Source organism: Schistocerca gregaria, chromosome 2 (genome assembly GCF_023897955.1).
Source record: "Schistocerca gregaria isolate iqSchGreg1 chromosome 2, iqSchGreg1.2, whole genome shotgun sequence".
Classification (NCBI taxonomy): Eukaryota; Metazoa; Arthropoda; class Insecta; order Orthoptera; family Acrididae; genus Schistocerca; species Schistocerca gregaria.
The window spans coordinates 352,003,254-352,018,710 of record NC_064921.1 but is presented as its reverse complement, the minus strand read 5'-3'; the positions used below and the strand labels follow the sequence as shown (position 1 = coordinate 352,018,710).

At 43.7% G+C, this 15,457-nt stretch overlaps 1 protein-coding gene across 2 annotated transcripts in view; it reads right to left on the bottom strand.

The window, feature by feature from the left end:
* The window catches only part of LOC126337038 (ubiquitin conjugation factor E4 B), a 277,773-nt gene that overhangs the window by 199,000 nt on the left and 63,316 nt on the right, over positions 1–15,457 (bottom strand). For both annotated transcript variants that reach the window (XR_007565033.1, XM_050001343.1), the window contains exon 7: positions 9,193–9,459. Coding sequence is in view for 1 of the 2 variants with exons in the window: in XM_050001343.1 (XP_049857300.1) it covers positions 9,193–9,459 (267 nt within the window). In the remaining variant the exon portion in view is untranslated. The remainder of the gene's footprint in view (positions 1–9,192; positions 9,460–15,457) is intronic.

Sequence of the window (15,457 nt, the reverse complement as noted above, 5' to 3'; positions counted from 1 at the left end):
AGGGACCATCAAAAAGTAAGTTACACATTATTATGGCAGACCAAGTAACTTTTATTGAGTGTCGCAGTACACTTCGAAGTGACACACATACTTGACATTATTTTTCAACAAAGCCCCAGTCACAGTCTCACTAAACATAAGTCAGAATGATCTTGTGATCATTCAGTTCCTCAACAATAAGAGTTCACTCCTTGGTCATGAACCATTTGAGAACTGTAGTGTGAACATCATCCTTATTGGAAAATATCCCCTCCCCCTCCCACCAAATGTTCTTTCAGCTTGCTGAAAAAATGGAAACTGCATATATTTGTGAATGATAAGCTGGCAGAGAATGGGGAAGAGTTAGGGCTGTTGAAATCACAGGTTCTACGAGTGGACCCAGCCATTGTGAACTTTGTTTCTCCCTTTTCCAGTAGGTCATCCAAGGATATGCTGTCGCTTATAGAGGATCTCTTGCCATTGCTGGAATAGCGGGTTCGTCGGACAAGCAATTTGTGCAAATAGGAAGGCTGAGTCTGATGAGGGAAGTGAAATCATTCGTATGATGTAAAAAGGTACTGAACAAATTGGGAACTTTTAAACAACTTAGGCAAGAGTTGGTACAGTAACCATGCAGAAAACATAATAGTGCACAGTTTTTCCATGAACAGCTGAGTAGGCCTATAACATCTAAGTGACATAATGAAGCTGTAGAGGGCTTTGGAGACAGGATTAGAAAACTTAATGCAGGTACACATGAACTGACATGGAGTGATGAGACAAACAAGATGTGGCTACAGGAAGATGGCCACTTGATGCTTCCTCTAAGGGTACAGCACCAGAAATGTATAGGAGGGTGCACACTATTGTGCCCACAGATCTCCATGTGGCAGTTAGGCTAGCAGTGGAAGTCAAGGGATTGATGTGTGACAGGGATTTAAAGATCACAGAAATGCATTTGCAACAAATGTAAGATGTTTTAATTGTGGGAATGCAGGGCATGTGCAGAAGCAATGCCATTGTCCATGGAGTGATAAGGGTGGTACAAACTATGAGTGGTTTTTTGGAAATAATAATAGGGAGTCATATGGAGCAGCAGCAGTATTATACAAATAATAGTAGGGATGGTGTGGACCAGTAGCATTATTATAGAATAATGGTAGGGCTGGTCTGAGTGGTAAGAGGCACCCGTTAAACTCAAAAGAGAGCCCCAGACCTGCAGAAAGGTGTTCCAGTAGAAGAGAAAGAAGTAAGTACAAATGCAAGGGGCAGAATGTGCCACAATGGGTGTCATACATTATAAGAAGTATACATTTTTGTAGGACACTAGGGCGCATGTGTCAGTGGCCTCGAGAGGTTTAGAGGGTAAGAAGCTATTTGACCCACCACATTATAATTTGCATGGGATAGGGGATAATGATCTATGGCCACTGGGGCTGGTAACGGGGAATTTTTAATTAGAGACAACCAAGTTTATGCTGTGTGTGGAAGTGGTGTCAAATGTAAGTGAGGACACCAGGACAATCCTAGGGTTAGACTTTCTGCATCAATATCATGTCATAACTGATCTTTGATGATCTGAGGTGGAACTTAGTGCGAGGACATTCTGACTTGGAGGAACTGTCATCAATGCTGATCTGTCGTGAGGAGTATCTTCTGTTGTACAAGGTAATCCAGTTAAGCTGTGAACAATGACATTAAGGCTTAATGGTTGATTGTGTGTTGAGTGGTACTTGGGATGTTGCTGTGAGTGAATGTGATGCCTGACTTACCAGTTGATATGCTGTGCATACTGGAACTGCTGGAGGATAGTGAAGTATTAGAAGCAGCAAGTTGTTTAGTGAGACGAAGTATTGTACACATACAGGAAAGGGGTGGAGGCAATGTGGATAATTTTGGTGCTGAGGAGGTTTAAGCTATTAAAGGGAACATTAGTGGCAATGTTAGAAACTGCGGAAGAGAAATATTGCTCCACAGAGGGCGTAGGCTATAGAAGAGCACAGGATGCCATTAAGATTACATTGTGTGAGAAAGTGAGGCTTGCAAGGGGAACAGAGAGGAAACAGGTGGAAGAACTGTTGCTAGAGATTCAAGCCTCGTTCTTGACAAAAGGGCTCTTGCCTGCAGTACCCTTAACCCAACACAGGATTCTGATGGGGAATGAATCATCAGTGTACTGGAGGCTGTACAGAATACCATTGTCTCTGCAGCCAATTTTGGAGTAGTTTATCAATTAACAGTTGACCAGCATCATAGAAGAAGGAGAAAGTATTGCACGAATTGTAATTATACTGCAGAAGTCTTCGGACAGATTGAGGAAATATCGATTCTACTGCGACTACCACCACTCGAACAGTAAGAATTCGGCAGGTGCTTACCACATTCCAAACATCACAAAAACAACTGATAACATGGAGCATTGCCGGTATCTCTTGATGAGAGACTTGAAGAGTGGGTACCAGCAATTAGAGGTGGCTCCACAGGATAGAGCAAAGATTGCATTTTCAGTAACTTGGTGAAATTAACAGTACAAAATGATGCCATTTGGTTTAAAGAATGCGCCAGCTACATTCCAGCGTTTGTTGGACAGAGTGCTGAAAGACTGATGATTCATCACTGTTTAGTGTACCTGGATGACATAATCGTCTTTTCAAGAGAACATAGGCAAAGACTGAGGAAAGCATTCAGCAGGTGCAAGTATCTCATCTAACAATGATTACTGAAAAAGTCACTTTACATTAGAAGAAATAAATTACTTAGGTCATGTAATTAGTGAGGTTGGTGTGAGGAATGATATGAGATTGATACAGGCAGTGCAGGATTTTTCCAGTACCAGGAATGAGCACAGAGTTACAGTCTTTACTGGGTCTTGGAAATTATTATTGAAAACTTGCGAGGTGTTTTGCGAACAGACCAAGGCTGCTTACAAAAATACTAAAGGAAGATATTAAATTTGTGTCAGCTGAGGAGTGTCATAAATCATTTATCAAGTTAAAGTGTTTCTTACATTGAGTTCAGTGTAAGTGTCTCCAGATCTTCAGAAGAAATTTGTGTTATCATCTGATGTGTCAAACCGTGCACTCGAGTTCGTTCCGAGTCAGGAGGTCAATGGAGAGCAGTATCCTATTGCTTTTGCTTCGAGGTAACTGAATGAACTTGAGAAGAAATATTCTACCACAAAGAGAGAGATGCTTAGCCTGGTGTACACAGTAACATACTTCTGGTGTTACCTCTATGGGAAGAAAGTTAAAGTAGTGATTGATTATGCTGCTTTGAAGTGGTTATTAAGATTGAAGGACCCATCTAGTAGAGTGAGGAGTTTGGCATTAAACCTCAGCCAATTCGAGTGCAAAGTAATCTACAAACCAGGGAGGACAATATGGAAATGAGGACACGCTAAGCAGGAAGGTAGTGGTGCTACAAGCACTAGGTCAGGACACTGCCGAGTGGCACAAAACACAGAGTGCTGCAGGGAGTGTAAGTAGTACAGTTAGCAGCAGCAGTCCACCAAGTGTCACAGGTTGCTATATAGGGTGATGAGATCAGGACCACAAGTGGTTGTACCAACGAAGTTAAGAAAAGAAGTGCTGAGCTAAAAGCGTGATCATGTTTTATCTGGCCATGGGGGATGCAGAGTGCTGAATGACAGGGTGGCAGAGAAGTACTGCTGGAGAGGAAGGAAAAGTGATGTTAATAAGTACAGCAGAAACTGTGTACAGCATGCGGATTTGAGACAGGAGCAAATACTATTGCAGAGATTGCCAGATGCAGTGGAACTGTTTAGTGTTACTAAGGTGGATCTATTAGGACCATTCTATGGAAGGCCAGCAAGGAATCATTTTGTGCTGACTATAATACACCATTTTTCTCATTGAATAAAGATGGTGCCTATGCTGGACCAAGAGGCAGTCTCAGTCGCACAACTGATGGTGAGTAGATGGGTGTTAAGTTTGGAGGTCGGAGACAATAATTATGGATAACGGGACGATTTTCTTATCTTACCTGATGAAGAAGACCACCAGTTGTTTAAAGTGAAGAAATTAAGAACTAGTCCATTTCATCATCAATCAAATGGAAGGGCAGAGAAGGTTCATTGGACGATTGGGAGGATACTTAGTTATTGCATGAACTGTCACCATACGGGCTGGGCCATATACACTCCTGGAAATTGAAATAAGAACACCGTGAATTCATTGTCCCAGGAAGGGGAAACTTTATTGACACATTCCTGGGGTCAGATACATCACACGATCACACTGACAGAACCACAGGCACATAGACACAGGCAACAGAGCATGCACAATGTCGGCACTAGTACAGTGTATATCCACCTTTCGCAGCAATGCAGGCTGCTATTCTCCTATGGAGACGATCGTAGAGATGCTGGATGTAGTCCTGTGGAACGGCTTGCCATGCCATTTCCACCTGGCGCCTCAGTTAGACCAGCGTTCGTGCTGGACGTGCAGACCGCATGAGACGACGCTTCATCCAGTCCCAAACATGCTCAATGGGGGACAGATCCGGAGATCTTGCTGGCCAGGGTAGTTGACTTACACCTTCTAGAGCACGTTGGGTGGCACGGGATACATGTGGACGTGCATTGTGCTGTTGGAAGAGCAAGTTCCCTTTCCGGTCTAGGAATGGTAGAACGATGGGTTCGATGACGGTTTGGATGTACCGTGCACTATTCAGTGTCCCCTCGACGATCACCAGAGGTGTACGGCCAGTATAGGAGATCGCTCCCCACACCATGATGCCGGGTATTGGCCTTGTGTGCCTCGGTCGTATGCAGTCCTGATTGTGGCGCTCACCTGCACGGCGCCAAACACGCATACGACCATCATTGGCACCAAGGCAGAAGCGACTCTCATCGCTGAAGACGACACGTCTCCATTCGTCCCTCCATTCACGCCTGTCGCGACACCACTGGAGGCGGGCTGCACTATGTTGGGGTGTGAGCGGACGACGGCCTAACGGTGTGCGGGACCGTAGCCCAGCTTCATGGAAACGGTTGCGAATGGTACTCGCCGATACCCCAGGAGCAACAGTGTCCCTAATTTGCTGGGAAGTGGCGGTGCGGTCCCCTACGGCACTGCATAGGATCCTATGGTCTTGGCGTGCATCCGTGCGTCGCTGCGGTCCGGTCCCAGGTCGACGGGCACGTGCACCTTCCGCCGACCACTGGCGACAACATCGATGTATTGTGGAGACCTCACGCCTCACGTGTTGAGCAATTCGGCGATAAGTCCACCCGGCCTCCCGCATGCCCACTATACGCCCTCACTCAAAGTCCGTCAACTGCACATACGGTTCACGTCCACGCTGTCGCGGCATGCTACCAGTGTTAAAGACTGCGATGGAGCTCCGTATGCCACGGCAAACTGGCTGACACTGACGGCGGCGGTGCACAAATGCTGCGCAGCTAGCGCCATTCGACGGCCAACACCGCGGTTCCTGGTGTGTCCGCTGTGCCGTGCGTGTGATCATTGCTTGTGCAGCACTCTCGCAGTGTCCGGAGCAAGTATGGTGGGTCTGACACACCGGTGTCAATGTGTTCTTTTTTTTCATTTCCAGGAGTGTATTTTAACTTTTGCAGTGACTGCATATAATTTAAAGGTACACACCAGCACTGTGTTGCCGCCATTCGAGGTGGTGTATGGCAAGAAGATGCCACACCATTCAACGAGATTAAGCATAAAGGATCAGGAAATGGGAATCAGCCTGAAAAATTGTGAAAACAGTGAGATGTGTTGAAGATCCAACAAGCAAACACCAAGGCATTGGAAAGGCAACAGGAGGCAGTAAAGCGTAGGGGAACTTGCCTCAATGCAAGGTGAGTGCTATCCAGTTCTTATACTCCGAAACAGAAGGTAAGTTTGTGACACAGTACCAAAGCCCATACCAAGTGACTGAAACCATGTCACCTGTGAATGTGAAGCTACATCTGCCAAAGAGATCGATGACTATACATGTCAGATGTTTATAACCATTCATGGGAGTGCCAGAAGCAATCACATGGGTAATATTAAGGGACCCAGGAAGAGAGGGTAAGTACGAAGCAGGACAATAAGCAGAAAGAGAAGGAACTCCACATTCCTCATACACTGTATTGTTAAGATTGAGGAAGTAGTCATCATATTTTGTGTTTTATTATGATTCTTGTGGTTTTGGTTATTTTTCTTTGTGTGTTGTGTATATTATCGAAGTAATTTTGAGTAAATTATATGTATCTGTTCAAATAAAGATTTTCTTTTGTTACTGGTGAGAAGTGCTGTTCAGAGAAAGCAGGCTTCTGGAGAGAGATGAGGTGACAACAGTCGCTGTCCTCAGAGTGCAGTTCGGAAAAGGTGAGGGAAGAAGATTGCTAGAATCTCTTCGGCTGGAGCAGAGTGGGGGTACAGCAAAATCATCACCTGGATGGAGGAGATTTGTTTTCCAGGCAGCAGTATGTGGTATTATCTAGATCAAACGGCCATTATGTTTGGTATTCAATGTATAGGAACAACAGAATGAGATAAGGAGGCTGGAATAGGTCTTTTTGGGTTTGCAGCAATTAGCAAGTAGTAATGGCGTATTGGGTGAAGTATCTGAAGAACCCAAGAAAATGCTTGTGGCTTAAATGCAACTGATGGAACAGATGCAGGAAGTAGTAGAAGTAGTGCCGCATGAGTCTTGAAGGATAAAAAGGGAATTGACAGATGTTGGAGGCAGGATGCTCAAGATCATGTTTGGGACAGTGGATGCAAATGACATTTGGGACAGTGGATGCAAACGCCATTAAGTGAGCTGATCAAGATGTCAAAGGCCACAAGAAAATTGGCAGAAGGAAACGGAGCGACTGTTGAGTGGCATTCCACATGGACTGGGGGTTTGGAAAGTAGCATGCTAAACAACACATGCATGCTTCGATAGCTCACAAGAAAGATAATGGATTTTGCCAAGACACCAGTTAGCACTCTGAACTGAGATTTAGAAAGAGTTCAAATATGGATGCAAAGTATAAAAGGCTTCAATAACACTGACGAGACTGTTGCAGTCATTACAAGATAGTATCTGGGGTTGATGAATTGCAGGATGCTGTTCATCAGTCATTCCATGGGCAACCGAGTCCGGTCTTATTGTCATCTGAGCAATATCTGAAGTGGCTGAGAAAGGTGCAGAGATAATTATAATCATAACAACAACTAGCAGCAGAGTCCATCAGCCAGAACCTGTCTTCCTACTGCCATGGCACAATTGTTGATGTAAAAATGGATAGTGTATGGTTGTATGTGTCAGTGAGGGTAATAGTGAAGGATGATGGGAATCAGTATGTGGTAGTGAAATTATAGCAATGCCAAAGTGGGATGGTCATCATATGTCCTACCTGCAAAATCCAGATGGGTGGAAGCACATGTGCCATCCTGAAAGAAAGTGATGGGGTCAAAGCCATACTTCCAGAAAGCAATATTACATCAGGTGTATGGAGTGTACGACATAATAGTGGTTGCGAAATGCTAAGAAAAAGGGAAGCTCATGGGAGCAAGTGATTTGAGTTAAGAGGCCGTTGGTTGTTAGTTAATGGAACCATGTGTGATATTACAGCACCAACGTTTCATTTCCTGGCTACAACAATGGGAGTTACTCTTTTAAATATAATACAGCCAAGCTATATTGGCTGGACAAGCCCTTCGAGATGTTGCCTAAACAAAACATTAACTTCCTTAACAAAACCTGGGAACCAAGATTATTCCATTCACTAAGATCCGCCCATGAGGGGTGGATCACTGCAAAGCAACTAATGCAACACACGGAACAGCACTGAGCTGTAGACACTGAGTAAACATGACCTTGTGTGTCACAATTCATAGTGCCATTGTGACTCTGATTTTGCTCTGCATTGCTTTTATTTACTGAGATTAAGAGCTGTTGAAGAACCTGATCCATGGGTAGTCTAGGTTCTAGTGGACTGGACCCCCAAGAGAGAGATGGAGATAAATTTGTACGGTTTGAGGAAGATGGAACACATTCCTAAAGTTTAGTGTAGTAAGTGTATAGTGTTAGGAATTGCCAGTCTATTGGTGTGCACTTATCATATTGCTCAAAGGTGGAAGTAGCCATGGTGGAAAACCAGTCCTGGTCAAGACCTGAGGGGCAGGGTCTTCCCTGTGTAGATGGGCAGTGTAGTCTTGCTACTCAGTTTTTAGTGAGATCAGTAAGATACTGTAAGAAAGCCGCCATGAAACGTTGCAGTAGCAACTATGTACCAGTAAGTGCAGAGTGGCAACCTGTGAATTAGAATAACACATAAGCAGAAGGTTTATGAGATGAGCTAGTCATATTATGTGGGAACTTGCACCGCTTAGCAGTAAGAACCAATGTGCGTAGGGAAATGTCAAGAGAGCATGACAACACCCTGGATGTGAGCTACCTGACCAAGAACTGGACAGTAATACAACAAAGGTGTCACCTCTTTGATGTAAAAACAGATATGAAATTTTGAAGCAGATTCATTTGAAGTCTAGCAGCACCACCAAGACACCAGCTCCATGCCAGATGATGAAGCGAATGGGCACTGCCAGATGCAGGCATGAGTTTGAGACTGTGTTGAGCCAGCTGCTGCCTGCACTGAGTCTCCTTGTGAGACATGGTGCCACAGTGCTGCAGACCTGCCACTGGCCTGTCACCATGACCACTCACCCTATTGAGTGCTGTCAGCACTCTACAATAACTTACTTTCTGAAGTCACTACATATATTCAAAACCTGACACATGAAGCATTTATAGTTTAACATTGTATTACAAATGCAGGAAACATTAATAAAATGCAACATACAAACACAATTTCTGTCATCTAACAAGATTATGAACATAATAAACTGATTAAGTAAAGCTAATCAGTGTATTCTGCAACACTAATGTTTACTAACAGCCTTATTACGTATACCTTGCTCATTTTTAGTTATCAAACTTGGAAGAGTGGAAAGGAAGAAGTAATAGTTTTTTTCTTTTAATTTCATGCAACAAATCACTAATCAACAAAAAAATATAAGAATCACTATTTCAACAATGTTAATAAATTATGTCACTTACTCAAGTGTCTATTTACCTTCTGACTTGTAATAATGGGAGAAAAGGTCATGTTTCCTACACAGTAAGACAGAAGAACAGTTAACTGGAGGACTTACTACTGTGCAAGTAAACACAAAGTAGTACAATACTGACACAGCCTACCTTTGAGAAGGCATCTCCTGGGCCTGGTGATGTATAAGTTCGAGATACAAGTTCAGGTAGGAATCCTCGAGGCAGTGTCTGTGAAAGAATAGGTGACAAAAGAAGGGATTCTGACACTCCCAGACCTCCCACTGACCCAGAGGTGGCACTTGTGGGTCTCTCCTCAGGCCAGTTGTCTAAAGAGCCCTGCAAGACTAATGCAGCGAACTGCACAAGTTGTGCTCGTAGATCTGACAGAACTTCACTCAATGGTGGTGAACTGCATCTCTGAAATATTGTCAAACAAAAACAAAACAAAATTAGTTCAGCAACATTCTATCACACACAGTGTACAACGTCCTTTAAAAATTTCCAACAGGAACAAGGCCTTGATGTAATGATTATACTTAAAAGCAACTCCTCATGAGGACTTCGACAAATAATTAATATTGTAATCAATGATTTTTTAACTGTGAGATGTTCTGGCACAGCATTATCTATAGTATTTATCATGAACTACTGTACAGAATTTGCTTCTTTCACAGTCTTATTTTTTATCAGGATACCAATGATCTTGGATAAGCTTCACAAATTCTACTGAATATTCTGTACAAAACCACTATACTCTCATGAGCTGTCATTTCTACTGTCATTAAAATACTTAAATGTAAATAAACACCTATAGCTGGATTAAACTGTGTGCCAGATGAGGGCTTGAACACACACACTGTATTTTACTGTCAGTTTCCATCTGAATAAGTCATCTGAGAATGCCTCATGAACCGATTCAAAGCTTCAGCTATGTCACTGTTTCTCTTGCTTCCGTTCCAAACTTAATGACGCTATGTGACTGATATCCTTGGTGGAACTGATGTAGTGCTGCACTTTATGACTGTGAGGCCTCATATGAAGAAGGGAGATAAGAAGAAGAGTCTATGTTTAACATAACTTCAGGCTTACTGTTTGTGAAAGAAATTAGAGCTGACACCCAAACCTCCAGATTCAAACACTCAGATCGGTACCAAACGTTGTGTGTCAATAAAGTATCAATCAAACCACTGATTTAGTTTGTGCTGTTTGCTGTCATCCAGTAGAAGATGCGTAAACAGTTATTAAAAGTAACATCTGAACTGCAGAGTATAGGCAAACCGTATCTATGAGCTCTGAGTGTGCAGATCTCTGGTAGGTGGGTTTGTACAGAGTCAGATTGTCATGCTAAAGGTCCTAAGCTTGAAGCCTGCTGCTGGTGAATTTTTTTAAACAGACTACATGTAAAATTGTTATATGGAAGAACATTTTTCTGTTGTGTAAAAGGATGTTTCAAAGTTTGTAGCAATGTTCCTTAAGCAGTCTGCCTTATCTTTGTTAGTTGATATTAGCAAACCTATAGCGTACATCTGCATAGGTAACACCACACCTATCTATACACATGTACAGTATAGGTTTGCTACTTTCAACTAATGAAGTGAAAGCAGACTGCCAAAAGAACATTGTTACAAACGGAAACGTCCTTTCACATGTCAGAAAAATGGTATCCCATTTAACAATTTCAGGCATACTCTGTAAAAAAAAAAAAAAAAAATCACCATCAGTGGGTTTAGCACTCATGACCTTTAGTACAATGATCTGATGCTCTATCAACTCATCTACCCGAGATCTTCACATTTTGATCTCACAGATACGGTTTGCCTATATTTCGTGGTTCTGGTGTTACTTTTAATTATCGTTTACGCATCTTCTATTGGACGACAACACATAGCACAAACTAAATCAGTGTTTTGGTTTATACTCTATCAACACACAATGTTTGATGTGCACCTGAGTATCTGAAGGTTTGGGTGTGAGAGATATTCTGTGAAATTTTGATGGAGTAGAGAGGAATCAATGACAAGCTGAAGATCTGAATTGTACCACAAAGTGTATGGGAGTGGGTGTCTAAATTGTAACATTACTACCCATGAGAAGCAGCATACAAACATGGTTGTCAGTTTCAACATGTGCAATAGGACCCTACAAGTTTAAAGCTTCTTATCATTTTCTTCATTGTTCAGTAAGGTTTTACGGTCTGTAACCAGTTCAAATAACTTTCTTGCTAACCACCCTATTGCTGTTAGATGCTCTTGGTATAATTCTATGATTCCCGAAGAGTGTGAATGTGAATTGTATCATTGTAATAAACACACACTTTTTTGTTTAGTTTAATTTCTTTCAATCACCTCTTAAGCAACCACAACTCCCCCCCCCCTCCTGTCCATATTCCAGCCTGTGTAATATGCAGCAAATGTCCATATTCATGCCCCACCACACAGTTTTAACCTGTCATAAATTACCAATACGGCATAAAATTCATGAAGAGAGGGATTACATTATCTGTAATCTGTATTTGATATTTATAACTATAATATAGAATGCATTGTGGTGTAATGCTGCATGAACGCCTAGTTATAATTCAACTGAAACTGAATTTTGGGTATTTAAGACTTCACAAGCCAAGTACAAAAAACGATAGTTTAATATCTGTTCCCTTAAAAAGAATCAATACAACAAAAATCATGCATGAACAATGCAATCTCTCTCTCTCTCTCTCTCTCTCTCTCTCTCTCTCTCTCTCTCTCTCCCTCCCTCCCCCTCCCCCCCCCCCTCCTCCCTCTCTCTATCACTTCAATTTGTATCAGTTTCATGTAACTGACAGCTAAATTAAAATTCATAGCTAGTGTCTCCCCCCATGAACCATGGACCTCACTGTTGGTCGGGGGGCTTGCATGCCTCAGCAATACAGATAGCCATACCATAGGTGCAACCACAACAGAGGGGTATCTGCTGAGAGGCCAGAGAAACCTGAAGAGGGGCAGCAGCCTTTTCAGTAGTTGCAGGGGAGTCTGGATGATTGACTGATCTGGCCTTGTAACATCAACCCAAACGTCCTTGTTGTGCTGCTTTGTGAACAGCTGAAAGCAAGGAGAAACTGAAGCCGTAATTTTTCCCGAGGGCATGCAGCTTTACTGTAAGATTACATGATGATGGTGTCCTCTTGAGTAAAATATTCCGGAGGTAAAATAGTGCCCCATTTGGATCTCCATGCGGCAACTACTCTGGAGGACGTCATTATCAGGAGAAAGAAAACTGGCGTTCTACGGATCAGAACATGGAATGTCAGATCCCTTAATTGGGCAGGTAGGTTAGAAAATTTAAAAAGGGAAATGGATTAGTGAAGTTCGGTGGCAGGAGGAACAGAACTTCTGATCAGGTGAATACAAGTTTATAAATAAGCAGGAGTAGGTTTAATAATGAATAAAAATGTAGGAACATGGATAAGATGCTATGAATAGCATAGTGAATGCATTATTGTCGCCAAGATAGACACGAGGCCCATACCTAACGCAGTAGTACAAGTTTATATGCCAACTAGCACCGCAGATGATGAAGAGATTGAAGAAATGTAAGATGCGATAAAAGAAATTATTCCGATAGTGAAGGTAAATGAAAATTTTCATGGGGGACTGGAACTCAACTGTAGAAAAAGGAAGAGAAGGGAAAGTAGTAGATGAATATGGACTGGGGGTCAGGAATGAAAGAGGTCCAGGCAATCACAGAGGGTGGGCTTATTGGTAGTTGGGAGCTCCAATGTTAGGCGCATAATGGGGCCCCGTAGGGATATGGCGGCTAAGGGGGAGAAGAAATCCAGTGTGCACTCTGTGTGCATTCCGGGAGGGTCCTTCCGGATGCCATGAAGAGCACATGGTGCAGCCAGCTGCACGTGGTGGCACATGTCGGCACTAATGACGTGTGTCGATTTTGGATCTGAGGAAATTCTCTCTGGATTCCAGTGGCTATCTGATTTGGTGAAGGCTGCCGGTCTTGCTTACAAGATGAAGGCAGAGCTCACCATCTGCAGCATCGTCGACAGAACTGACTGCGGACCTTTGGTGCAGAGCCGGGTGGAGGGTCTGAATCAGAGGCTCAGGGGGTTTTGCGACCATGTTGTCTGCAGATTCCTTGACTTGCGCCATAGGGTGGTGGGGTTGCGACCTCCGCAATTTTCCAATCTGTAGGTACAGATCTATCGGTGAGCGAGCGGTTGTATATGAGTGCTAAGTAGGGAGCTATAGTATCAGCGTAATCTGAAAGGAACCTAATCGGTATACAATCTGGACCTGAAGACTTGCCCGTATCAAGCGATTTGAGTTGCTTCGCAACTCCTAAGGTAGCTACTTCCAAGAAACTCATGCTAGCAGATGTTCGTGTTTCAAATTCTGGAATATTCCATTCGTCTTCCCTGGTGAAGGAATTTCGGAAAACTGCGTTCAATAACTCCGCTTTAGCGGCACAGTCGTCGATAACAGTACCATCGGCACTGCGCAGCTAAGGTATTGACTGCGTCTTGCCGCTTGTGTACTTTACATTCAACCAGAATTTCTTCAGATTTTCTACCAGATTTCGAGACAATATTTCGTTGTGGAACCTATTAAAGACATCTCGCATTGAAGTCCGTGCCAAATTTCGCGCTTCTGTAAATTTTAGCCAATATTCGGGATTTTGCGGTCTTCTGAACTTCGTATGCTTTTTCCGTTGCCTCTGCAACAGCGTTCGGATCTGTTTTTTGTAGCACGGGGGATCCGTTCCATCTCTTACCAATTTATGAGGTATGAATATCTCAATTGCTGTTGCTACTATATCTTTGAATTTGAGCCACATCTCGTCTACATTCGCATAGTCAGTTCGGAAGGAATGGAAATTGTCTCTTAGGAAGGCTTCTAGTGGCACTTTATCCGCTTTTTTAAATAAAATTATTTTGCGTTTGTTTCTGATGGATTTGGAAGAAATGGTATTGAGCCTAGCTACAATGACCTTGTAATCACTAATCCCTGTATCAGTCATGATGCTCTCTATCAGCTCTGGATTGTTTGTGGCTAAGAGGTCAAGTGTGTTTTCGCAACCATTTACAATTCGCGTGGGTTCGTGGACTAACTGCTCGAAATAGTTTTCGGAGAAAGCATTTAGGACAATCTCGGAAGACGTTTTCTGCCTACCACCGGTTTTGAGCAAGTATTTTTGCCAACATACCGAGGGTAGGTTGAAGTCCCTACCAACTATAACCGTATGAGTGGGGTATTTATTTGTTACGAGACTCAAACTTTCTCTGAACTGTTCCGCAACTGTATCATCAGAGTCTGGGGGTCGGTAGAAGGAGCCAATTATTAACTTAATTCGGCTGTTAAGTATAACCTCCACCCACACCAATTCGCACGGAGTATCTATTTCGACTTCACTACAAGATAAACCACTACTGACAGACACAAACACTCCACCACCAATTCTGCCTAATCTATCTTTCCTGAACACAGTCTGAGACTTCGTAAAAATTTCTGCAGAACTTATTTCAGGCTTTAGCCAGCTTTCTGCACCGATAACGATATCAGCTTCTGTGCTTTCTATTAGCGCCTGAAGCTCAGGGACTTTTCCAGCGCAACTACAACAATTTACAACTATAATTCCGACTGTTCCTTGATCCAAGCACATCCTGTAATTGCCAAGCACCCATTGACATTGCAGCCCATCCCGCACTTTCCCGAGGCCTTCTAACCTAAAAAACCGCCCAGTCCACGCCACACAGCCTCCGCTACCCGTGTAGCCACCAGCTCAGTGTAGTGAACTCCTGACCTAATCAGCGGATCCCGAAACCCCACCACCCTATGGCGCAAGTCAAGGAATCTGCAGACAACACGGTCGCAAAACCCCCTGAGCCTCTGATTCAGACCCTCCACCCGGCTCTGCACCAAAGGTCCGCAGTCGGTTCTGTCAACGATGCTGCAGATGGTGAGCTCTGCCTTCATCTCGTAAGCAAGACCGGCAGCCTTCACCAAATCAGATAGCCGCTGGAATCCAGAGAGAATTTCCTCAGATCCAAAGCGACACATGTCATTAGTGCCGACATGTGCCACTACCTGCAGCTGGCTGCACCCTGTGCTCTTCATGGCATCCGGAAGGACCCTTTCCGCATCAGGAATGACTCCTCCCGGAGTGCACACTGGATTTCTTCCCCTCCTTAGCCGCCGTATCCCTAAGGGGCCCCATTACGCGCCTAACATTGGAGCTCCCAACTACCAGTAAGCCCTCCCTCTGCGATTGCCCGGACCTTGAAGGCTGAGAATGATCCCCTGAAACAGGGCAGGCAGCTGCATCTGGCTCAGCCAGAGACAGTGCCTGAAACCGGTTTGTCAGACGCACCGGGGAGGCTTTCTGATCAGCCTCCGGGGACGCCTTTCGCTGCCTGCCATGCCTTGGA